Source organism: Lutra lutra, chromosome X (genome assembly GCF_902655055.1).
Source record: "Lutra lutra chromosome X, mLutLut1.2, whole genome shotgun sequence".
NCBI lineage: Eukaryota > Metazoa > Chordata > Mammalia > Carnivora > Mustelidae > Lutra > Lutra lutra.
In genome coordinates this window covers 74,879,888-74,906,252 of record NC_062296.1, presented here as the reverse complement: position 1 = coordinate 74,906,252, position 26,365 = coordinate 74,879,888, and the positions used below count along the sequence as shown (strand labels likewise).

The window sequence follows — 26,365 nt, the reverse complement described above, 5'->3', positions numbered from 1 at the left end:
CTTATCTTGTTAGCTAATGGTGTGGGGAAACAGACAACTCTTAAACATTTTTGAGGGTGTTAATTGGACCAAATCCTATGGATAACAAAGAACCTGGTAATAGGGTTTGCCCCCAGATTTGACTTCAGGGTGACTGAGGCTCATAGGTAGGAATTTTCCACTATTAGTATATGCTCATTAAAATGAACTTAATTTTCCATTTTTTAAGTGCAACATTTCCACTGTTACTTCATACTCTAGATGAATAACAACTGTTATCCATCAGTGGAGGTAGCAGTACTTCATTCTGAATATCATTTTGCAACATAAGAGCACTCAAGAGGAAATGAATAGCAAGGACAAAAATCTAGGGAAATTCTGGCATTTAACTGCAAGGAACTGAGTGAAGAGTGGCATAAAATGAAAACCAGGAAAAGGCCTTCTAATAAAATCTCAAGATGACTGGACATAAATAGTATTCAATGTCATATTGTGCTCAAGCCAGATAATGACTGAAAGCCAAGAGATTTTTGGTAACACTAGTAACATTTTTTGATACATAATGGAGAGAAAACTCAAGCCATAGTAGAGAAAGAGATGAACTTGTGTTGAAAAAATGAGAATAGTTTAAAATGCTACTGAAAGATTTGTATTAGTGCAGGTGAAAAGGTAAGTTATAGGTAGACGTAGAGTAAAACAAATGTGCACACCAAGACTGCCTCTGTAAAATCTCTTAATAATGCACTAAATGGGTCAGATAAATATAACATGCATAATGATATTATCAGTAATGCTATTTTGGAACTTCAGAAAAGGATGTAAGCCTTCATGTAGACTTTTATTTGACAAATGAGAAACTAACACACCCAAAGCCACAATTCAAATTAATGACTTATTCATGTTATGTGCTTTATACATTATAGACATAATAAATGGTAAATAAAGACATCAGTAACTACAAAGTCAAAATAGCAGCAATACTTTGTATAATTTGGATTCGAGATAAATCCATATTAGTAAAGAAAACCAGGAGCCAGAAGCAATGTAACAGCTTTTTCAAATTAGCCACCAAGGTAGTCAATTAAATCGTATTTAATAGACTAGTGAACAGAAGGGTTATGAGAGTGGGAATGATTACAGTGCTGTTGTATAAATTGTAGCTTCAAGAAAACACTTAAGTAAAAGATATCAAGTTAATTGTTAAGATATTGTTCGTGTGTGTATGAAGACTAATTTGGGAAGACCCTGCATCTTGATAAAACTGAATATAATGGGACTGAACTCCTCCATTCCATAAGAGTTTTCTTTGTCTGGCTACCATCATAATGGATTTTTTTAAAGATTTTATTTATTTACTTGACAGAGATCACAAGTAGGCAGAGAGGCAGGCAGAGAGAGAGGAGGAAGCAGGCTCCCCACTGAGCAGAGAGCCCAATGTGGGGCTCGATCCTAAGACCCTGGGAACATGACCTGCGCTGAAGGCAGAGGCTTTAACCCACTGAGCCACCCAGGCACCCCCCATCATAATGGATTTTTAAGGAAGAAGCAGATATTATAACTAGAATTCATGTATACAATAAAGCCATTTTCATTTCTTTGTAATAGTTGTTTCATATGAGAAGAACATGAGAGATAACCTTAGAGAGTACTGATAGCAAAGTAGGTTTGACAGCTGACTCTTGGAAAGTGTCCTGTGTAATTATCCCACCTATCCTCTGGCTAGGGATAAGTGTTTTTCATATGACCTATACTTCTGAAAATACTGAATTTCAAAATATCATTTCATGTACATAGCTATTGACATCTGCAAATATTTATCCATTTAGTTCTAGAGTCCCATTGGTGATTCTTCCATCAAAAACTAAGAGTAGAGCAAAGCTAATAATGGGCAAGCCCTCATTCATGCTGTTTTATTTATTTCTCTCCCTGATGCTGCATCTAGGGATGCCTTCCACTTTATGCCTCATGGCAACTGCAGCTCTTCCTGCCAATAATATGAGACAAGTTTAACTGAATTTCAGCTGTATGGGACTTCACTCCCAGAAAGGGTGTTCTATTTATATTGAATTTTTATTTTATAAAAATGAAAAGTTGGATCTGGAAAACATAAATGGAGGAGGACTACATTCACAGTAGGAAAAGAAGATTAAATATTAAGGGTTGTGTGATTTATCTCTTTATGAGGTGCTGCTGCAAAGGAGATTAAGCTTTTAAAAAGTGGGGACCTTGATATAAATTCCATATTTAGCCAGTGGTGAAATATTATGAACAATGAAGAGTATGTGAAATAGCAATGGGAGTGAGAGGATTCAAGGGTTGTAGTCAAGCTGACAGTCATCTAGGGGGTTAAGCCATAACTACACATCATAGTAACAGCAGTGGTCCGTGTTAAGTAGCTGTTTGTCCATTATAAAGTTTGTTTACATTAGGATGTTATTTGCTTTTTACACAAGGCTAGGAATTTAAGTATCCTTATAATTTTATGATCAGGTAACTGAAGTTCAAGGAAGACTAGTTACTCCTTCATAATCACACAGCCTATTAGTGAGTTCTGCCCATGCAACTACCCAGTTGTACCTCCTCCTCCTCCTTCTTGTATTCTTTATCATATTTGGGTAAAGATTAGACACATTTGTGTTTTGTTTTTGACACTTTTAACCATATCTCTAACATTACTCTGTGACATTATATTCTGTCAGTCAAAGAGTAAAGGAGTTTATTCCTATATTTTTTGTTGACAAAATGTTTAATGTAATTGTCACATTATAAACATGTTTATATTTATAAAGAAATACAAATTATTAGACTTTTATTTTCTAAAAGTGGCCTCTTTTTACCAGGAAAAGTTATCAGATTGCTGGCATTTAAATCATTTTCTCTTTTAGTGAATGGGAGGTGACTCAGATTAATGGCTCTTCTTTCTAGTCAGAAAAATCTAAAAGTTACTTTTCATTGGAATTGATACTAAAATTATGTAAACGGATTGAAAAGAAACCAACTGTGAAATATGCATGTCATATAGAATAAAAAATTCTCTCCCCAAAAATGTCTAATTCTGACTTCATATTTTAAGATTTATTTGTTTGTTTGAGGGGGAGGAAGAGAGCACATGGGAGTGGGGGTTGGGACAAAGGGAGACAGAATTTTCAAACAGACTGCTAATTGAGCATGGAACCCAACTTGGGGTTAAAACCAAGAGTCAGTTGCTTAACCAACTGAGCCACCCAGGAGCTCTATAATTCTGCCTTTAAATTAAACTAACTCACTGTTTAATTCCGGGTTGTTGTTGTTTTTTGTTTTGTTTTTTTGTTTGTTTTAGAATATCAATAAAAGACCTTTCATCATAGATAGGAAAATCCGAAAGTGCCTTAATTTATTAAATGTGCCATGTTTATACAGTGTTATTTGTACTACTTGCAAGCATATAATTATATAATTTGTGTACTTCTTTATTTTATCTCATGGGAGACTTTGAGGAATTTATGTATAGTGTAGATAAAACATTTAGCTATTTTTTTCCTAAACTACTGTATTGACCAGGATCTAGTCAGTTAAAGCAAATCCATTCCAAGTATTTCAATAGGGGAAATTTAATATTCAAAATAAGTTATAAATATGGTAGAAGAGCTGAAATGGCATGAAGCATTCCAGGGGTCAACAACAGCAGGAAGCCACAGCCAGCCTTCTGTGGAGGGGAAAAAGAGGAGGAAACGGAATACCCAACTCCAGAACCTCAAACTACAGATCCTCTCTTGGAGAAATTTAACCTTGACATCAGCCAGTAGGAAAGCCTGGTGAAAGACAGACATATTAATGGGATAAAGTAGTGAACAACGCAGATAAAACTCCTGTTCTCATGGCACTTCCACTGTATGGAAGACAAAATATATACCTATATACAAATAAAAATTAATAAAATATTGATTAGTGATCATTGATAGGATAAATATAAGGCTGAGTGTTAAAGAATTATGAACCTTTATTGTTCTCATAGATTTTTTGTATTTATTTGATTTTTTAAACATTGTATTAAAATATTATTTATCTTAATTATTGAGTTTTTGATACCCTCTCATTCACCTCCTGCTAGTTTTGTTGGGGTGAGGCTTTAACGTCTGAAAAAAATTCTAGCTATTTGGCTTGAGCAGCTAGGTGAATGGTGTTGCAATCAGTGACATATGGGAGGCTAGGGAGAGTAGCTTCAAGGGTAAAAGTAAAGATTTATTTGTGGGGCATCTTAGGTCTCAAGTAACTTTTTAGATTTCAATTAGGTATGATAAATAGGCAACTGGATATGTAAATTTAGAATTCAGAGAGAGGTCAGAGCTGGAGATAGAAGCACAGGAGACAAAATACAGAGATGATATTAAAATAAGAGGGTTAAATATGATTACATAGAGGGAGATTAGATGAGAGAATGCATAAAAGTGTTTTTAAAAATTATGCCTTTACTAAGATATAATTCACATGTCATATAATTTGATGCATTTAAAGTGTATAATTCATTGTTTTTTTATTGTGGTAAAATATACATAACATAAAATTTACCATTTTAACCATTTCTGATCATATACTTTAGTGGCATTACATACATTCACAGTGTGGTGCAACCATCCCCACTATCCACTTTCCAGAAATTTTTTGTCATTCCTGACAAATTCTGTATGCATTAAACAATAACTGCCTATTCCTCTCTTTTCCCCAGCTCAGGTAACTTCTCTTTTGCTTTTGTCTCTTTGAATTTGCCAATTCTAAGTATGTAAGTGGAGTTATACAATGTTCATCCTTTAGTGTCTGACATACTTCATGTAGGATAATGTTTTGAAGTTTCATCCACGTTGCATCACGTATCAAAATGTCATTCTTTTTAAAGGCCAAATAATATTGTGTTGTATTTGTATACCACATTTTGTTTATCCATTCATATTCTGATAGACTTTTGAGTTCTTTCTATGTTTTGGCATTGCAAGTAAATCTACTATGAACATTGTTACACAAGTATCTCTTTAAGGCCTTGCTTTCAGTTCTTTTAGGTATATACCTAGGAGTGGAACTGCTAGATCATATGGTAGCTCTGTGTTTAACTTTTTGAGGAACTGCTAAACTGGTTTTCCATCGCGGCTGCACCATTTTATACACCTACTAGTGATGCTCTAGGGTTCCATTTTTTCCACATCTTTGCCAAAACTTGTTGTTTTCCATTTTTTTATAATAACCATTTTAGTGTCTTTGAAGTGGTATTGTACAAAGCTTTTTGTACAATATTCCTCCCTCTACCATTTCCTCTCAGTAAAATATAAGCTCCATAAAAGCAATTGCTTTGCTTGTTCGCTGCTTTATGCCCAGCTGGGCCAGACATTTACTCTGCTCAACAAATATGTATTGACTGAATTAATGAATTTTAAATGCTTGATAAGCAACAATTCACTCATTTAATAAAATGATGTTATACATTCATGCCTAGGTTAGGCTGTGTGTTCCCTGCTGGGCTTAATGGTTTTATTTTATTTTTATCAAATGGCATGGCTTTGCTCTGGGAAGGGTAAGAGGAAATATACTGAATTTACATAGAAAGAAACTATCTCAAACCATTAAGGAGAAAAGTCAGTGAAAGAGTTCAAAAGTAAAATTAGAATGTTGTGGAAAAAGCAAGCAAGAGCTCACGTGTTTAACTTCACATTTGAGCACTAAGCTGGTGGTATGAACATATTAGTCTCAAGGGTGGTAGCTGCAGTCTCCTTTTCAGGGAGACTTTCTGTCTTCCATTTACTTTACCTCCAAAATTCTCTTGGGTAAGGAAGAGGTTTTGTGGATACGGGTGTGCTGTTTTGTCCCTTTTGTGTTTGCAGAAATTAGGCTAGTTTTTATATATGCTGAGTTCAGAGAGGTTACTCTTTGTACAAAACTCTGATCATGAATTTTGGTAAGCATTGTATGTTTAAGATGACACCAGTATCTAGAGTCTGGAAATATGTACCTTATCAATTTTATGGAATAGATTTGATTTTTGACTTATACATGTAATTAGAAATATAAATGCCCTTAATAATTAAGATTATTTACCATCTCCATGGTTAATTTTATTTATTGTATTTTTCTTCTGAAGTTAAGGAAAGCAAAGCTATTATCAAAAAAAATATTGTCTGAAATTCTCCTTTTTGATCGGGTCTTTGCCTGGTTTTGAGATCAGGGTAATGTTGGCCTCACAGAAAGAGTCTGGAAGTTTTCCTCGTGTTTGCATTTTTTGAAACAGCTTCAGGAGAAAGGTATTATTTCTTCTTTGAATGTCTGGTAGAATTTTCCAGAGAATCCATCAGATACTAGACTCTTGTTTTATGGGAGGTTTTTGATCACTCCTTCAATCTCATTACTACTTATTGGTCTATTCAAGTTGTCAGTTTCCTCCTGTTTCAGTCTTAGAAGTTTATAGGTTTCCAGGAATGCATCCATTTCTTCTAGGTTGCTTTGCTTATTGGCATATAGCTGTTGATAATAATTTCTATTTTATTTATTTTTTACAGAATCAAGATCTTCTTTATTCTTCAGATTTGAAAACAAACTTTTATGAGTATACCATGGGATTAATAAATCCTGACACTAATTCAAACTAATCAGATTTTTTTTTATAAAATAAAGAATAATTTAACAACCAGAATAGGTAATTAACAATGAGAGTTATTCTTTTTCAAATGACAGAAACATATTTTCTGTTATTTGCGGAAGCCCTTATATCATCAAGATACCAAGCAAGCAGAATAGGAAAACAAACTGTTTTTAAAAATTAAAATGAAGTATAAAAATTGGAGAGGGCTGTAGAAAATTTTACCCAGATTATTTGAAAAGTCTGCCTTCCTGTTGATTAAAATACTCATTTCCCAGGTATCTTTTATATCTCATTGGGCATTATTGGAGCTCTGGTATGTGATTACTTTTCAATTAATTTTACTGATTCCATATGAACTGCCTTTTTAAATTACAGATGGTCCTTGACTTATAATGGTCTGATTTATGATTTTTTGACTTTACAATGTACCAAAGTGATACTCATTCAGAAGAAACTGTACTTTGAATTTTTTTATTAACATATAATGTATTATTAGCTTCAGGGGTATAGGTATGTGAATAATCAGTCTCACACAATTCACAGCACTCGCCATAGCAAATACCCTCCCCAATGTCAATAATCCAGCCACCCTATCCCTCCCCGCCACCCCCCAGAAACCCTCAGTTTGTTTCCCAAGATTAAGAGTCTCTTATGGTTTATCTCCCTCCCTGATCCCATCCTGCCTCGTTTTTTCCCTCCCTACCCCCCACGAGCCCCAATCCTGCCTCTCAAATTCCTTATATCAGAGAGATCATATGATATTTCTCTGACTTTCTCTTTCTCTGACTGACTTATTTTACTTAGCATAATACCCTCTAGTTCTATCCACATTGTTCCAAATGACAAGATGTCCATCATTTTGATGGCTTCATAGTATTCCACTGTATATATAGATACCACTTCTTCTTTATCCATTCATCTGTTGATGGACATCTAGGTTCCTTTCATAGTTTGGCTATTGTAGACATTGCTGCTATAAATATTAGGGTGCATGTATCCCTTTGGATCACTACATTTGTATCGTTAGGGTAAATATCCAGTAGTGCGATTGCTGGGTCATAGGGTAGCTCTATTTTCAACTTTTTGAGGACCCTCCCTGCTGTTTTCCAGACTGGCTGCACCAGCTTGCATTTCCACCAACAGTGTAGGAGGGTTCCCTTTTATCTGCATCCTCGCCAGCATCTGTTATTTCCTGACTTGTTAATTTTAGCCATTCTGACTGGTGTGAGGTGTTATCTCACTGTGGTTTTGATTTGTATTTCCCTGATGCTGAGGAATGTTGAACATTTTGTCACATGTCTGTTTGCCACTTGGATGGCTTCTTGGCCAAAATGTCTGTTCATGTCTTCTGTCCATTCCTTGATTAGATTATTTGTTCGTTCAGTGTTGATTTTGTTAGGTTCTTTATAGATTTTTGGATACTAGCCCTTTATCCGATATGTCATTTGCAAATACCTTCTCTCATTCTGTCAGTTGTCTTTTGGTGTTGTTGACTGTTTCCTTTGCTGGGCAAAAGCTTTTGATCTTGATGAAGTCCCAGTAGTTCATTTTTACCCTTGCTTCCCTTGCCATTGGCGATGTTTCTAAGAAGAATTTGCTGCATCTGAGGTCACAGATATTGCTTCTGTGTTATCCTCAAGGATTTTTATGTGTTTCTGTCTCACATTGAGGTCTTGCATCCATTTTGAGTCTATTTTTTTGTGTGTGGTATAAGGAAATGGTCCACTTTCATTTTTCTGTATGTGGCTATCCAATTTTCCCAACACCATTTGTTGAAGAGATGGTCTTTTTCCATTGGACATTCTTTCCTGCCTTGTCAAATTTTAGTTGACCGTAGAGTTGAGTGTCCATTTCTGGGCTCTCTATTCTGTTCCATTGATCTATTTGTCTGTTTTTGTGTCAGTACCACACTATCTTGATGATAATAGATTTGAAATGAGCTTGAAGTCTGGAATTGTGATGCTGCCAACTTTGCTTTTCCTTTTCAACATTCCTGTGGCTATTCAGGGTCTTTTCTGGTTCCATATAAATTTTAGGATTATTTGTTCCATTTCTTTGAAAAAAATTGATGGTATTTTCATAGGGATCGTGTTAAATGTGTAGATTGCTTTAGGTAGCAAAGACATTTTCACAATACTTGTTCTTCTAGTTCATGGGCATGGAACATTTTTCCATTTCTTTGTGTCTTCCTCTATTTCTTTCATGAGTACCTTTGTTTTCTGAGTACAGATTCTTTGCCTCTTTAGTTAGGTTTATTCCTGTGTATCCTATGGTTTTGGGTGCAGTCCTAAATGGGATGGACTACTTAATTTCTCTTTCTTCTGTCTTGCTGTTGATGTGTAGAAATGCAACTGATTTTTGTGTATTGGTTTTATATCCTGACACTTTATTGATTTCCTGTATGAATTACAGTGGTTTTGGAGTGGTTTTCCACATAAAGTATCATATAACCTGCAAAGAGTGATAGTTTGACTTCTTCTTTGCTGATTTGGATGCCTTTAATTTCTTTCTGTTGTCTGATTGCTGAGGCTAGGACTTCTAGTACTATATTGAATAGCTGTGTGGTAGTGGACAGCCCTGCCATGTTCCTGACCTTAAGGGAAAAGCTCTCAGTTTTTCCCCATTGAGAATGATATTCACTGTGGGTTTTCCATTGTTTCCATTTTTCCATGTGTTTCATTGTTGGAATTTCCATTCCACTACACACGGACAGCCCTGCCATGTTCCTGACCTTAGGGGAAAAGCTCTTAGCTTTTCCCCATTGAGAATGATATTCACTGTGGGTTTTTATAGCTGGCTTTGATGATATTGAGGTTTGTACCCTCTATCCCTACACATTGAAGAGTTTTGATCAAGAAAGGATGCTGTACTTTGTCAAATGCTTTTTCATCATCTGCTGAGAGTATCATATGGTTCTTGTTCTTTCTTTTATTAATGTATTGTATCACATTGATTGATTTGCAGATGTTGAACCAAATTTAGAGCCCGAGAATAAATCCCACTTTGTCATGGTGAATAATCCTTTTAAGATATTGTTGGATCCTATTGGCTAGTATTTTGGTGAGAATTTTTGCATCTGTGCTCATCAAGGATATTGGTCTGTAATTCTCCTTTTTGATAAGTTCTTTGTCTGGTTTTTGGATCAAGGTAATGCTGGCTTCATAAAATGAGTTTGGAAGTTTTCTTTCCATTTCTATTTTTTGGGAACAGTTTCAGGAGAATAGGTATTAATCATTTAAGTGTTTGGTAGAATTCCTCTGGGAAGCCGTCTGGCCCTGGGTTCTTGTTTTTTGGGAGATTTTTGATAACTGCTTCAATTTTCTTACTGGTTGTGGATCTGTTCAGGTTTTTTTATTTCTTCCTAGTTCAGTTTTGGTAGTTTGTAGTCTCTAGGAATGCATCCATTTCTTCCAGATTGTCAAATTTGCTGGTATATAGTTGCTCATAATATCTTATAATTGTTTGTAATTCTTTGCTGTTGGTCATGATCTCTCCTCTTTCTTTCATGATTTAATTTATTTGGGTCCTTTCTCTTTTTGATAAGTCTGGCCAGGGGTTTATCAATCTTATTAATTCTTTCAAAGAACCAGCTTCTAGTTTTGTTGATCTGTTCTACTATTCTTTTGGTCTCTATTTCACTGATTTCTGCTCTGATCTTTATTATTCCTCTTCTCATGCTGGGTTTAGACTTTCTTTGCTGTTCTTGCTCCAGCTCCTATAGGTTTAGGGTTAGGTTGTGTACTTGAGATCATTCTTGTTTCTTGAGATAGGCTTGTATTGCTATATACTTTCCTCTCAGGACTGCCTTTGCTGCATCCCAAAGATTTTGAACAGTTGTGTTTTCATTTTCATTTGTTTCCATAATTTTTTTAAAATTCTTGTTTAATTTCATGGTTGACCCATTCATTCTTTAGTAGGATACTCTTTAGTCCATGTATTTGAGTTCTTTCCAACTTTCCTCTTGTGATTGAGCTCTAGCTTCAGAGCATTGTGGTCTGAAAATATGCAAGGAAAGATCCCCATCCTTTGGTACCAGTTGAGACCTGATTTGTGACCCAGGACGTGATCTATTCTGGAGAATGTTCCATGTGCACTAGAGAAGAATGTGTATTCTGTTGCTTTGGAATGGAATGTTCTGAATATATCTGTGATGTCCATCTGGTCCAGTGTGTCATTTAAGGCCTTTATTTCCATGTTGAACTTTTGCTTAGATGATCTGTCCATTTCAGTGAGGGGGGTGTTAAAGTCCCCTAATATTATTACATTATTGTTGAGTTATTTCTTCGATTTTGTTATTAATTGGTTTATATCATTGGCTGCGTCTATGTTAGAGACATAGATATTTAAAATTATTAGTTCTTCTTATTGGACATACCCTTTAAGTGTGATATAGTGTCCTTCCTCATCTCTTATTATAGTTTTTGGCTTAAAATCTAATTTGTGTGATATAAGGATTACCACTCCAGCTTTCTTTTAATGTCCATTAGCACGGTAATATTTTTTTCCACTCTCACCCTTTAAATCTGCAGGTGTCTTTAAGTCTAAAATGAGTTTCTTGCACACAGCATATCAATGGGTCTTGTTTTTGTTTTTTTTTTTTAATCCATTCTGATACTTTGTGTCTTTTGATTGGGGCATTTAGCCCATTTACATTCAGGGTAACTACTGAAAGATACGACTTTTGTGCCATTGTATTGCCTGTCAGGTGACTGTTACTATATATTGTCTCTGTTCCTTTCTGTTTGGTTACTTGTAGATCTCTCTTTGCTCAGAGGACCCCTTTCCATATTTCCTGTAGGGCTGGTTTGGTGTTTACAAATTCTTTTAGTTTTTGTTTTTCCTGGAAGCTTTTTATCTCTCCCTCTCCTTTCATTGATAGCCTAGCTGGATATAGTATTCTTGGCTGCATGTTTTTTGTTTTTGTTTTTGTTTTTGTTTTTACAATTTAGTAATCTGAATATATATCATGCCAGTTCTTTCTGTCCTGCCAGGTTTCTGTGGATAAGTCTGCTTCCAATCTAATATTTTTACCATTGCATTTACAGACTTCTTGTCCCAAGCTGCTTTCAGGATTTTCTTTTTGTTCCTAAGATATGTAAGTTTTACTATTAGATGATGGGGTGTGAACCTATTTTCACTGATGTTGAGGGGGTTTTCTGTGCTTCCTGGATTTTGATGCTTGTTCTCTTCCCCAAATTAGGAAAATTCTCTGCTATAATTTGCTACGATATACCTTCTGCCCCTCTCCCTTGTTCCCAGAATCCCAATTATTCTAATATTGTTTCATATTATGGTATCACTTGTCTCTTGAATTCTCTCCTCGTGGCCCAGTATTTATTTATCTCTCTTTTTCTCATCTTCTTCTTCTCCATTATTTGGTCTTCTATATCACGAATTCTCTCTTCTGCTTCATTTATCCTAGCAGTGAGAGCCTCCATTTTTTATTGCACCTCACATAGCTTTTCTGATTTCAACCTTGTTATATTTCACCTCTTTTATTTCTCTAGAAAGGGATTCTCTAATAACTCTAGTATATTCTGTGCTTTTTTCAAGCCCAGCTAGCATCTTTACAATCATCATTACTAATGTCCATATTCATTAGGTCCCTGGCTGTCAGTACTGCCTCTTGTTCTTTTTTTTTTTTTTTTGAGGTGAGTTTTTCTGCCTTGTCATTTTATCCAGATAAGAATAGATGAGTGAGAGAACAAAATACTAAAAGGGTAGCAACGACTCCAGAAAAATATACACTGACCACATCAGAAGAGACCCAAATCCCAGGGGAGAAGAAAGGAGGGAAGAATATAGATAGATAGATAGATAGATAGATAGATAGATATGCATACATATACTGGTGAATAGAACAGAGCTGAACACTTGGCTTGGAATGTATTTTGGTCTGTTAGAAGAAATTGCCTCCCAAAATTTTAAAGAAAGAAAAACATATATATATACAACAATAGGGGTAAACATGATGAAGGGATGGAATATGATTGTAAAGATGTAAATTTAAAGATTCTAAAAAAGGAATTGATAAGAAGTTGTTTAAAGAGAAAAAAAGAGGAAACAATGTAATCAGGCTGGAGACTAGAACAAAGTCATGCACTAGATTTAGGGTATGTTTTGATCTGTTACAAGAAACTGTATCACAAAATTTTAAAGAAAGCAAAACATGTATGTATACAAAAAAATAAGATTAAATACAATGAAGGGTATAATCTCACTAGTACAATGAGAATTTTAAAAGATTTTTAAAAAGGTATTGATAAAATAAAATAAATACAATTAAAAATGTTAAAATAGGAAGAAAGAAAAATTTTTAAAAATAGAATAAGAACAAATTAAAATTTAAAAATTTAACTTTGTAAGATAAAAGAATCATGGGAAAGAAGCCATGAATTCTATGTGCTGTATTCCCCTAGCTCTGAAGTTTTGCAGTTCTCATTGATCAGTGAACTTGGTCTTGGTTGGATGTTCTTGTTGATCTTCTAGGAGAGGAGCCTGTTTTAGTGATTCACAAATGTCTTTGCCTGAGGTAGAATTGCACTGTCTTTCCAGGGGCCAGGTTAAGTAATCTGCCAGTTTGCTCTTGTAGTTTTTTTTTTTTTTTTCTTTCCCTGAACGCTTTCGATAGCTTTAGAAGACAAGAATGAAAATGGCAGCCTACCAGTCTCTGGCCCCTTAGGTGCTGAGAGCTCGGGGCCCCACTCCTCAGTGTGCCCTCAGAGAAAAGCAGTCGATCCCTCCCATCTCCCTGGTCTTCAGCTGCACTCAGTGCTCACCCAGCCTGTGACCCAGCATTTCTATCTCTGGTGCATGGCCCTGTTTGGAGTCTCCAAGCCCAGCAGATTCCTGCAGCATGTTCCTGCATCACTCCTCCCGGAGGAGGAAGGAGGGGTCTCCCTGTATCTGCCACTAGTGGGGTACCTGCTCAAAGAGCAGTAGCCTTACTGTGCCTCGGATCATGGTTTAAGGTAACCCTGACCTGAGAGTCCACTCCTTGGCTCTGTCTCTGCAGCTGGCTTCCCTGCTCTGACACCTGGAAGCTCTGCCACACTCAGACACCCCTGGTCTTTTTGTGACCCCATGGGTCCTGAGACCACACTGGCCCAATGAGGGCTCCACCCTTTCATTTTGCCTATGGAATGACGTCCCTCAGTGGAGCAGACTTCTAAAACTTCTAATTTTGTGCTCTATCACTTGCTGGTGTCTCGCCCTTCCTCCCGCATTCTCTCTTCCCATATGTCACCTCAGATTCACTTCTCCGCACGTACTAACTTCCAGAAAGTGGTCACTTTTCTGTTTGTAGAATTGCTGCTCTTCTTCTCTTCAATCTCCTGTTGAGTTTGTAGTTATTCGGAATAGTTTGATGACTATCTAGCTGAACTCCTGGGACCAGATGATCTTTAGGTCTCTTACTCCTCCACCCTCTTGCTCCTCCCTCTCCCAATAATAATTTCTAGTGAATGTTTCTATTTCCTTGGTGTTAGTCATGATCTCTCCCCTCTCATTCATAATTTTATTAGTTTGGGTCCTTTCTCTTTTCTTTTGGGTAAGTCTGGCCAGTGGTTTATTGATCTTATTAATTATTTCAAAGAACCAATTTCTAGTTTTATTGATGTGTTCTACTATACTTATGGTTTCTAATTCATCGATCTCTGCTCTAATCTTAATTATTTCTCTTCTTGTGCATGGGTTAGGCTTAATTTGTTGTTGATGCTCCAGTTCTTTAAGGTGTAAAGATAGTGTTTATATTTGGGGTTTTTCTATTTTGTTGAATGAGGCTTGGATGGATTTGTATTTCCCCCTTAGGACTGCCTTTGCCATATCCCATAGGTTTTGGACTGATGTGTTTTCATTCTCATTATTTTCCATGAATTGTTTAAGTTCTTCTTTGATTTCCTGGTTTATCCAAACATTCTTGAACAAGGTGGTCTTCACTTCCAAGTGTTTGAATTTCTTCCAAACTTTCTCTCATGATTGAGTTCCAGTTTCAAAGCATTGTGGTCTGAGAATATGCAGGGTATAATCTCAGTCTTTTGGTATCAGTTGAGACCTGATTTGTGACCCAGTATGTGGTCTATTCTGGAGAAAGTTCCATGTGCATTTGAGAAGAAAGAGTGTTTTGTTGTTTTAGGGTGGAATGTTCTGTGTATATCTATGAGGTCCATCTGGTCCAGTGTGTCATTCAAAGCTCTTGTTTCTTTGTTGTTTTCTGCTCAGATGATCTGTCTATTGCTGAGAGCAGAGCGTTAAGGTCCCCTACAATTAATGTATTATTATCAGTATGTCTCTTTATTTTGATTAACATTTGGCTTATGTAGTTGACTGCTCCCATGTTGGGGGTGTAGATATTTACAATTTTTAGATCTTCTTGTTGGATAAACCCTTTAAGAATGATATAGTGTCCTTCTGTATCTCTGACTACAAATATATTGACCTACAAAGTAAAACTGAATAATGTATATGCTGCTATGACATCTAGAAAATATTTAAAGAAGTATTTGCAAAAGAAAGAAAGAAAGAAAGAAAGAAGCCCCACTGATTAAAAGTTCTGTTTACTGACATTGTCCATAGTTAGTTTCTATACAGCAGGGGGAAAATCATGTTTTCATATGTTTATATGTTATGGATCTAACTCTGAAAAATGTATTTGTGAATGGGTAAAATTACAACAATCTCTGGTCGTTCTCTGTCTTCTCCTCACTTTAAAATGAGGAGGTAAGGTGTAGGATTAGCTCAATGTCTGGATCCTCAGTCACCTCTTCTCTACAACAGCTTGGGAGGAAGACTTAATAGCATAAGCACTATTATGCTCACTGTAGAAAAAAGCTTCCTGGGTTATTCTTGGCAAGAAAAAAAGTGATTTACAACTGACCCAAATGTGGCTCATATATTTATTTTCCCTTTTTCTTACCTTTCAAATCAAGGAGATCAACTACAGTTAGAAGAAAGTCTGTTGCATACATGATGAGAGAATGATATAATCAAAAAGGGATTAAAAACTCATTTGGCAGGGTGTAGATGAGAGTTGTTTAAAGGGATTGAGCAAAGAAGTGTAATCAGAACTATATAGACCTTAACAAAGAATTATTTTTTTTTACTCATTTCACAAATATTTATTGAGAGTGTCTGCTCTATGCCTGGCACTGTACTAGGCACTTAACTTAAAAAAATCATTAGGCCTTGTAAGTATTTAACCACAGTAGTTAGTGAACACATTTGTCTAATGCCTTAGTCTCCCTCTTTTCTGTGCCAGCAGAAACTGGTATTCAGAAGGGTAGAAAGAGCTTAAGGGATTAAAAAAGAAGTGCTTGGTTTGTCAGAAAATTAAACATGGAATAGCCATATGACCAACATTTCCACCCCTAAGTATATTCCCAAAAGTATTGAAATAAGGTACTCAAAGAAATACTTTTACATGAATGCTCATAGCAGCATTATTTTCAGTGTCCAGAATGTGGAAACAAACTCAAAGGTCTATCTGCTCATGTACAAATGAACAGAGACCTGGAAAGCCAGAAAGGGCTGGCAAGATATATTCAGGGCACTAAATGAGAAGAACATGCAGCCAAGAATACTTTATCCAGCAAGACTGACATTCAAAATGGATGGAGAGATAAAGAGTTTCCAAGACCAGCAAGGCTTAAAAGAGTATGTAACCACCAAGCCAACACTGCAGGAAATATTAAGGGGGGTTCTATAAAAGAGGAAAAATCCTAAGAATAGCATTGAACAGAAATATAGAGACAATCTACAGAAAGAAATACTTCAAAGGTAACACGATGTCAATAAAAACGTATCTATCAATAATCACTCTCAATGTGAATGGCCTAAATGCGCCCATAAAATGGCACAGGGTTGCAGATTGGATAAAACGACAGGACCCATCCATATGTTCTCTACAAGAGACCCATTTTGAACCTAAAGATACACCCAGACTGAAAGTGAAGGGATGGAGAAGCATCTTTCATGCCAATGGGCCTCAAAAGAAGGCTGGGGTAGTGATTCTCATATCAGATAAATTAGATTTTAATCTAAAGACTGTACTCAGAAATACAGAAGGACACTACATAATTCTTAAAGGGACTATCCACCAAGATGATCTAACAATTGTAAATATATATGCCCCCAATATGGGAGCAGCCAATTACATAAGAAAACTGTTAATCAAGATAAAGAGTCATATTGATATGAATACATTAATAGTAGGAGGTCTTAACACGCCTCTCTCAGAAATAGATCATCAAAGCAGAAAATCAATGAAGAAACAAGAGCATTGAATGACACATTGGACCAGATGGACCTCATAGATATATACAGAACATTCCACCCTAAAACAACAGAATACTCATGCTTCTCAAGTGCACATGGAAGCTTCTCAAGAATAGACCACATACTGGGTCACAAATCAGGACTCAACCGATACCAAAAGACTGAGATTATTCCCTGCATATTCTCAGATCACAATGCTTTGAAACTGGAGCTCAATCACAAGGAAAAGTTTAGAAGGAACTCAAACACCTGGAAGCTAAAGACCACCTTGCTTAAGAAAGCTTGGATCAACCAGGAGATCAAAGAAGAACTGAAACAATTTTATGGAAACCAATGAGAATGAAGACACTTTGGTCCAAAACCTATGGGATACAGCAAAGGCGGTCCTAAGGGGGAAATACATAGCCATCCAAGCCTCCCTCAAAAAAATTGAAAAATCCAGAACACACCAGCTGTCTTTACACCTTAAAGAACTGGAGAATCAACAACAAATCAAACCAACTCCACACATAAGAAGGGAAATAATCAAGATTAGAGCTGAGATCAATGAGGTAGAAACCAGAGATACAGTAGAATGTATCAATGAAACTAGAAGCTGGTTTTTTGAAAGAATCAATAAGATCAATAAACCATTGGCCACACTAATCCAAAAGATAAGAGAGAAAGCCCAAATTAATAAAATTATGAATGAAAAGGGAGAGATCACAACTAACACCAAGGAAGTAGAAACAATCATCAGAAGTTATTATCAACAGTTATATGCCAATAAGCTAAGCAACCTAGATGAAATGGATGCATTCCTAGAAGACTATAAACTCCCAAAATTGAACCAGGAAGAAATCAACAACCTAAATAGACTGATATCTAGTAACGAGATTGAAGCAGTGATCAAAAACCTCCCAAAAAACAAGAGTCCAGGACCTGATGGATTCCCTGGGGAATTCTACCAAACTTTCAAAGAAGAAATAACACCTATTCTCCTGAAGCTGTTTCAAAAAATTGAAGCAGAAGGAAAACTTCCAGACTCTTTCTATGAACTATATTGTTATATCTACACTGGGCTATCCGCCACAAAAGGGAGTGAAGTACAGATGCTTACTACAATGTGGGTAAGCCTTGAACACATTATGCTAAGTGAAAGAAGCCAGACAAACACACACACACACACACACACACACACACACACACACACACACATCCACACTCTATGTGATTCCCTTTATATGAAATAGTCCTAATAACCTAATCTGTGAAGACAGAAAGCAGACTGATGGTTGCTAGAGGCTGTGGAAATGGGGAATTAGGGAGTACTTGCAAATAGTTATGAGTTTCTTTTGGGGATGATGAAAATGTCATAGCACTAGATAGAGGTTGCACAGCATTATGAATGTACTGAATGATGCTTAATTGTACATGTTTAAATGGTTAATGGTTAAGTTTATGTTGTATGCAGTTTACCTGTTTAAAAAAATTAGGCCTCCAAGAACCCAAACCGCATACAGATAACTCCCTTATTTTATATACTATGAGAATACATATTAACAGAGGAGGCAGCAAATATCAGTGGAAATAAATGATTAGAGATTGAGATTGTTTTGAGGAAAATAAAGGGATAAGATGGGCAGGATTTCTTGAAGAAATTATTTGTAATTTATGTGACCTTGAACTCACATCCTGGGCCTCAGTTTTCTTTAGGGGCAGGTTATTTTTGTTTGCCTGTCTCCTTCTTTCCTCCTCACTTAAGAAGAGGTCAGGAAGGAGACAATGTGGTCTAGCTGTGAAGTTCAAAAGTCCTCATGCCCAAGAATAACTCAGGCAGAGAAATACTGGACTAGAATTCCATACATCAATATCTTCTCAACTCTAATGTTTCAGGAATCTTAGGCAAGAAAAACAAAGATGGCAAAATTATATTAATGACTTGTCACCAAAAAAGACAAAGACAATTATTTTGAATATATAGCTAGCAGAAGACTGTAGATAAAGTTCAGTTTACCAGTTAAATTTTTGGAAAACAGAATTTCAAATGAGAAGGCAATAAACTGGCATTTATAGTCTTATTGTTTGCTCAGTGGTCTCCCTGTAATCTTTTTACAAGGGCTGATTTCAAGCACAGTTAAAGCAATAGGTCCTCCAGAGCTCTTCTCAAAAGAAAACCTAATCCAAACACATTTCACATATAGTGCCAGTAGCTCTAAGCATGATATGTGTAAGAAAGATAAGATATGACAGAGGGGCCACATGTGTAGCTTCAGGCATCACCATAAGCACGGAGAGAAAAAAAATTAAAGACAGAAAAAATGGAAGGCTTTAAGATTAGAAATAAACTAACAAAGAATATTTAAGGTTGAACAAACTAAGATTTTTTTTTCTCCACAATCTAACCCTTACATTTTTGATTCCTAACACTTTATTTTTAACAATTGTGCTTAGACACTATGGGCAAATTTGCAGCCAGAGAACCACCTTCCAGACAGTTCAGTTCTGCTCGGGTCTGCACAGACGGAACCTTCAGATCTGCTGTCTTTCCATGCCCAAATATTTGTAACACTTTAAAAATACTGCCTGCTCTTATTTTTACAAAACATCTCTGTGCAAAGGCATATGACCTTAAAAATGACCAATGAATTTTAGAGTAGACCATGTAATATAGAGAAGCAGAGAATAACTTAATTTTTTTAAAATGTTGATCAAATCCCTTGTTGATCAAGGTCAGCACTTCATACTGTGGGAAAAAATTTCCATCTTTTATGGCAATGTTATTATTTTCCCCAGGGACCTGAGAATTAACAGACAGGTCAAGGGTTTAGGGATGCTTTTAAAGGATCTATTTAACAATCATGCTACTGGTAATTCTGTTCGAGTAGGAAAGAGATATTCAGCACTATGCAGTATCAGGCATAGCAGGTATGATTATAGAGTAATTGTAACTGTACTACTCTTTGGTGTGAGATCACGGGCTTTTTATCATACTTTATTAGCTAATCAGGTAATACCCAAATGTTGCCTTCTATACCTCATTTTCTTTCTTACCTCCTGTCTGGACCACCCACTTTTCTGCACCTCGATCTATAGTTGTACAATGTGGTCATCCTATAAAAGATGAAGTTTTAAATCTGTGATAATTCCCATGCATGCCAGTTTAGAACCCTTGTCCATGTTGAGGTGGTAAACTTCTAAGAAACCTGTGGAGCACTTCAGTGACCTGTATTGACTTCCACAGTCTGTACTTATAGAAGTTATTTTCATTTTGTATTTGTCACATATTTGCCTCTTGATTATGTTCAAATATATTTGTTAGTTCTCAATCTTTACACTGTTTTAAGGATAGATGGTTGTTTTCCTCCCTTTTAAGACAGCACTCTAAGGCAGTCGTTTCACAAGCCACCTCATTTACAAGTATGTGAGTTTGTAAAAAGTACCTAGTAGAAAGAGCTGGGAAAAAAAAATATTTTTAAAGACCCGACGCTTGCTCCCTTTTAGTCCTTATTAAACTTGGGGACATTTAAAGACCTAAATTTTCAAAGAAATTCAAGTTATATCACATTCTCCCTTTCTCTAGAAGACATCCCTTGGGAGTATAAAATCAAATAAAACCAGGAGTTAAGAGTGAGTAATTTTCTTTTGTTTTAAATAGTCTTAAATATATATATATATATATGAATAGTTTTTGTGTGCTGACCCAGCACTAATGATCTCCAGTAGCATATAGAATTAGAAGTTAGAAGATAGTAGAACTTGGATAAGTCATTCACTTTTTTAGGCATTGGGTTGCTTTGCTATAATTTCAGCAGGTGAAACAAAGGAAATCTGCATGACTTTGGTCTTTACAATACATTCTGTATCATTGGCGTGTACTGCAGGTCACCTCTGCCAGAGAATACTAGGTCTTTTTAGAAATTAATTAATTGTATTTTTAACTGTTACTGAAGTGTGGTTGAAATAGGTCTTTTTTTTTAATCCACAATAATGTCATTTCTTCCCTGTAGAGGACAATTTAGTGTTGACTCTCAGCTAAGAACTGTTTCCACCACATACATGTATATCTTGTCTTTCTAGCCATTTTATTAACATGGAAACCAGCAGTCATTATTTAACTTGTTGTCTAGATTGCAGCCCATCTGTTCTCAACAACAGAAGCTGAGTAAATACGCACTGATGATTTCCATTGTCCATCCTGTAGGAGCATTCACCTTACCCCATTTACCCCATTACACAGTATTTCCCTGATGGTGCAGAGCCACAGTGCAATAGCTAAATCTGTGCTGTCGATTTCATAATGGTGGATGGTGCTCTTTACTTTGAGGGTGTGTAATTCCCCTTAGGGGGATCACAAGTTTATTAATGTGTCACAAGTTGTTTGCTTCCGGTTAGCTCTTCTCAGTAAATAGGACTACAGTGTTCATTGGATGCTGCTTTGTTTTTAGCTTTTTAAATCACTTCCTGATGAACAGAAACAGTAAACAAGTATTAAAACATTGAAAGTAATTTGGAAATAGTGCTATCCTGGGGAGTCTGGAATTTCAGACATTACCAGATAGTTGTAGATCAGCAGTCACCTCACAGAGTTGTGAAATAAAAGTCAGGAAAATAAGAATACCGAAGTGTGCTCATATGGATCCACTTTCTGGAAATTAGGGATCAGTTGCATTTGTACAAAAGGAGAAGTGGACAGCTGAGGTGGGGAGTCTGTATTTTTCATCAAGTTTACTCAGTCTTCTCCAGCCCACTCAGATATCCCAGATGAAAAACAGAAGAATTTATCTGGATGCTTATGCCTGACTCTAATTAAACACCAAAGAACTAAAGTCATCATCATGGTCATGTTGTCTAGCTCACCTGCCTTCTGAGCAAACCCTGGGGGGCTGGACTGGAAAATGGAAATCTAAAAAAAAAAGGGGGGGGGAGAGGGAATGTAGTACTGATTTTAATATCTAACACTTCCTGAGTGCTCCTGGATGACTGGCCCTGCCCTAAGCTCTTTCCGGATTTTAACATGCTTCACTCCCACACCAACCTCTGAGTTCTTTGTTATGATTTTCTCCTTATACACATGAGGAGAAGGAAGCCCAAGGAGTCAAGTAAGTTTCCCTGATTCTCTTTTTTTTTTAAGATTTTATTTATGTATTTGACAGACAGAGATCACAAGCAGGCAGAGAGGCAGGCAGAGAGGAGGAAGCAGGCTCCCTGCTGAGCAGAGAGCCCGACGTGGTACTCAATCCCAGGACCCTGAGATCATGACCTGAGCCGAAGGCAGAGGCTTAACCCACTGAGCCACCGAGGCACCCCCCTTTTTTAAAATATTTTATTTATGTATTTGAGTTTCCCTGATTTTCAAAAGCAGTGAGTGATCCAGCTGGAATCTGAACCTCTTACAGCTGGGTTTTGGAGATCTTGCTCTTAACCCTATCTGTATCAAAAATGTCTGGCATTTGATTAAAGAAGGTATAGGAAAAAAAACAAAACAAACAACACCAATAAATTGAGGAGAAGAAAAACCTAAGACTCATGAGTTTAATAGATTAGTGTGGAGTGTTCATTTAGAATTCACTGACTGACTTCTTAGAAAAGTCTGTTCTTTAAGAATTCTAATGTGTACCAATATCAGGATTGTTCTAAAACGTGCATATTTTCTTACTACACATTGGAATGTGTCCTATGATAGTTAATTGCTTTAACTTAGGTAATTATTTTTCCTGAAAATATTATCTTAAAATGAGCCCATGAAGAGCATGCTCTAGTCTGTGCTGGTGTAAAATTAATAAATAATGCATGAGCAATATTTCTGGCAAAACCAAAGTGGCTATTTTTTCTACTTGGGTGTGAAGCTCAAGTTAAAATTTAGCACTTTCTTTTCTCTCAAAGCTGTTTCTTTTTTCTGTATTTTCCATGCTGAGAGATTGGCTCTATGTTTCATATACTCATCTGTGAGAAGTTCTTCATCATCTTGGATACCTCTCTTTCCTTTGCTACTATCTTAAATATAATTTGAACATGATTCCTCCTCTCTGTATCAATGGTCATTGCCTTTGGAGCTGCCATTTTTCTCCTGAATGAGTGATGTTGATTTCTTATTGTCTCACTGTGCTTAGTCCTCTGTTCTCTCCAAATCATTTTTCTCACTTTGAGCAGAAACATCTTTCCAAAATCCAAATGTTTTCACTTACTAGTATAAAGTCCACATTCTGCTGTGGCTTACATGCTGCTCCTTCAAGCTTCTGCACAGACCTCCAGCCTCAGTTCCTGCTATTCCTTTATAACTAATTCTGCCACACCAAATTATTTGCAATTCCTTCAACCACATCAAGTTGTTGAATGTCTTCAAGCATTTGTGTATACTGTTCCTGAAAGAGCCTTTGTTAAAATTGCCATATTCTTACTAGTTCCTTAAGATAACCAGGACTCACAAATTTTGAGGTCTTGTTTCTTTCTTTGATGCTGCTGTGGTAGCACACAGTAGCTCTTTGTAGTGCTTATCACATTGAAATTCAGCTATTGTGCATCACTTCTGGATTGTGAGGAGCTGAGTGCAGGGGATATATTTTATCATTCAAACAAAATCTCTGAACACATTCTTCCAGGACCTTTTTACTGATTGACTTTGTTTAAAGGTGAAGGGTTTCACCTCTGAAATATTTTAATTTTTTATTTTATTATATTTTATTTTTAAAGGGGAAGAGAGAGAGAGAGAGGATGGGGAGGGGCAGAGGACAAGAAAGAGAGACTCTTAAGCAAGTTCCACACCCAGTGTGGAGCCCAATGATGGGCTCAATTTCACAACCCTGAGATCATGACCAGAGCTGAAATCAAGAGTCAAATGCTTAACCAACTATGACACCTGAACACCCCCAACCTATAAAGTATTTTAGATCTGCTTGTAGGCTATCATATGAAGGTAGAGACATCCACATTTAATAAGTCTACATAATAATTTTGTGGCAATTTTCTTTGCTATCCAATATAAAGCTGAATAACTATAAAGGAAAACTCTACTTTTCTCCCCTATTCTCAGTACTTCTGACACCAGGTATGTGTTTTTTTTTCCCCCACACCTAGCAATTTTGCAACACCAGCCAGATACGCTACAGTTCACATCTACTCTGATACTATTTACTTGGAGATAATATCACACCCCACAGGTTAAGGACTCAATCCCACAACACTGCCCCCTGCCTCATATTCAGACACCAATTGCAAGTCCAGATTGTCACCTGTGCTTGTGACAGACTGACTATAAATCAGAGGTTCTCACAATCCACTCCTTGGATTCAATCATTTGCTAGAACAGGTCACACAACTCAGGAAAACAGTTTACTTACTACTGTTGGATATTTCAAAGGACAGAAATAACTGGGTCAGATGAAAGAGATGTGTGTGGCATAGGGTAGAGGAAGAGGCACAGAACTTCTGTGCCATCTCCAGGCGTGCCATCCTCCGAGTACCTCCATGTGTTCATTAACCCAAACTCATCAAATCTTTTTGGTTCCATGGTTTTTACAGAACTTAACCTGAAATTACTGCTCCCTTGTCTGAAGGTCAGTGGATACAGTTAAAACTTTCAACCTTCTGCACACTTGATCTTTCTGGTAACAAGCCCCATCCCAAGGCTTTCTAGGGAGGTCATCCCAAGGGTTAACATAAACTCAAGGGTGATTAGATGGAGCTCCCTTTGAATAGCAAAAGACACTCCTATCACTCAGTGATTTCTAAGATTTTTCAGGAAATCTGTGCCAGGATCCAAGACCAACTACATTTTTTATTATACCATAACCAAGCTAACAATTTTCTGGTGATTCTCATCATGTCGTATAGTCATTTAAAAAAAAAAAGCAAGGATTTAAATCAAGGAGCTGCTTAAAATCAAACATCTTGGCTGAATAAGGAGGAGGGCTTGGGGGCTGTGATCTCGATACACCAGTATGGAGTGAGAAGAGCCACCATTACTGAGCACTGGTGACAGGCCAAACAGATTTTGATTCACTATCACATTTAATACTCAGACACATGTTGTCCCACTGCCCATCTAAGGTCCCAAGGGATTAAATGAGTTGCCTGAAGTTACAGAAATAGTAAGCAGTAAAATTCAATTCCAAGGGTTCCTGGGTGGCTTAGTGGGTTAAAACCTCTGCCTTTGGCTCAGGTCGTGATCCCAGGGTCCTGGGATCGAGCCCTACATCGGGCTCTCTGCTCCACGGGGAGCCTGCTTCCCCCTCTCTCTCTGCCTGCTTCTCTGCCTACTTGTGATCTCTCTCTCTCTCTGTCAAATAAATAAATAAATAAAATCTTAAAAAAATTCAATTCCAGGACTTTGATGGCCAAGTATACGAATGAGGCATTGGGCACTTACCAAGTAAGACATTCTGAACAAAACCTTGAATTTGATGATTTGTGCTCCTCTTTATTCTCATTGCCTACATCACCATGCCTGAACCATAGCAGTATTCACTGAATGTCCAAAGACATAAATAGCAAACAGAAATAGTACAGTTTATAAGAAAACTTGCAGTATTTTTTTATCCAGGACTGTTTTCTTCCCATATTCATCGATAAGCTCTCCAATTATCAAGACAGCCATTACTGTAAGAATTGAGCAGCCTCATTCTTCTCCTTGCATTATGCTTAATTGATCCATTATATTTTCCTACTTCTCTGTTGAATTTGCCAAGTTTAGCATAAACCCAAGGTTGACTTACTTCCTGACCTAAATCTTCCTTTATTTTTTCTGCTTTTCTAGATACAGAAATCCCTATTGAACATTTTTTCAAACCACACTTGTATATAGTATGAAACTATTTTCTAAGAATTGAATAATACACAAATGGCTTTGCAGAACTAAGCATTGTTTAGCTTTGTGACAAAAGAGAGCCCTGTGGACTAAGCCATGACACCTTAACATTAATTAATCAATGGGTTTTTTTTTCTTTTCTCTCTCCCTCTCCTCCTTTCTCTCTCTGTCTCTCTCTGTGTCTCTGTGTCTGTCTGTTTTAGTGAAGTACATGTACTGCTTGGTGGCACTTACTTTTTGTTCACACCAGACCACCTCTTTATTCTGCTTCATTACAGAAACTCCACTTACTGCATGAAAGTATCCATCTCGCTGACAGTGGGTGAAAATGACACCGGACTCTGCTACAATTCCAAAATGAAATACTTTGACAAAGCTGAACTTAGCAAAAGCAAGGAAATTTCATGCCGTGACATCGAAGATTTTTTACTACCAACCAGAGAACCTGAAATCCTATGGTATAAGGTATGTATTGTGCATGATTTTCTTCCTTATAGATTAATGTGTATCTTATTGTTGGACTAGTTGGATAAAAAGTTTTATGGGTATGATGAAGTTAAACTCTATCTTCCTGAAATACTATAGCAGGTTGTGCTGGTCATTATAAGATTTCAAAGCAATATCTTTGATAAATGCTAGTTGGTATTTGTACTGGTGATATTTGTACTGGTGATACAAATACTGGTGTACTGGTGTACTGCAATAGGCTGTTGTGTTTATGTTCA

General features: G+C 36.6%; 1 protein-coding gene across 1 annotated transcript in view; it reads left to right on the top strand.

Moving 5' to 3' along the window:
• The window catches only part of IL1RAPL1 (interleukin 1 receptor accessory protein like 1), a 1,432,909-nt gene that overhangs the window by 777,808 nt on the left and 628,736 nt on the right, over positions 1-26,365 (top strand). The window contains exon 4 of the mRNA XM_047716257.1: positions 25,919-26,105. Within this exon, the coding sequence (XP_047572213.1) occupies positions 25,919-26,105 (187 nt within the window). The remainder of the gene's footprint in view (positions 1-25,918; positions 26,106-26,365) is intronic.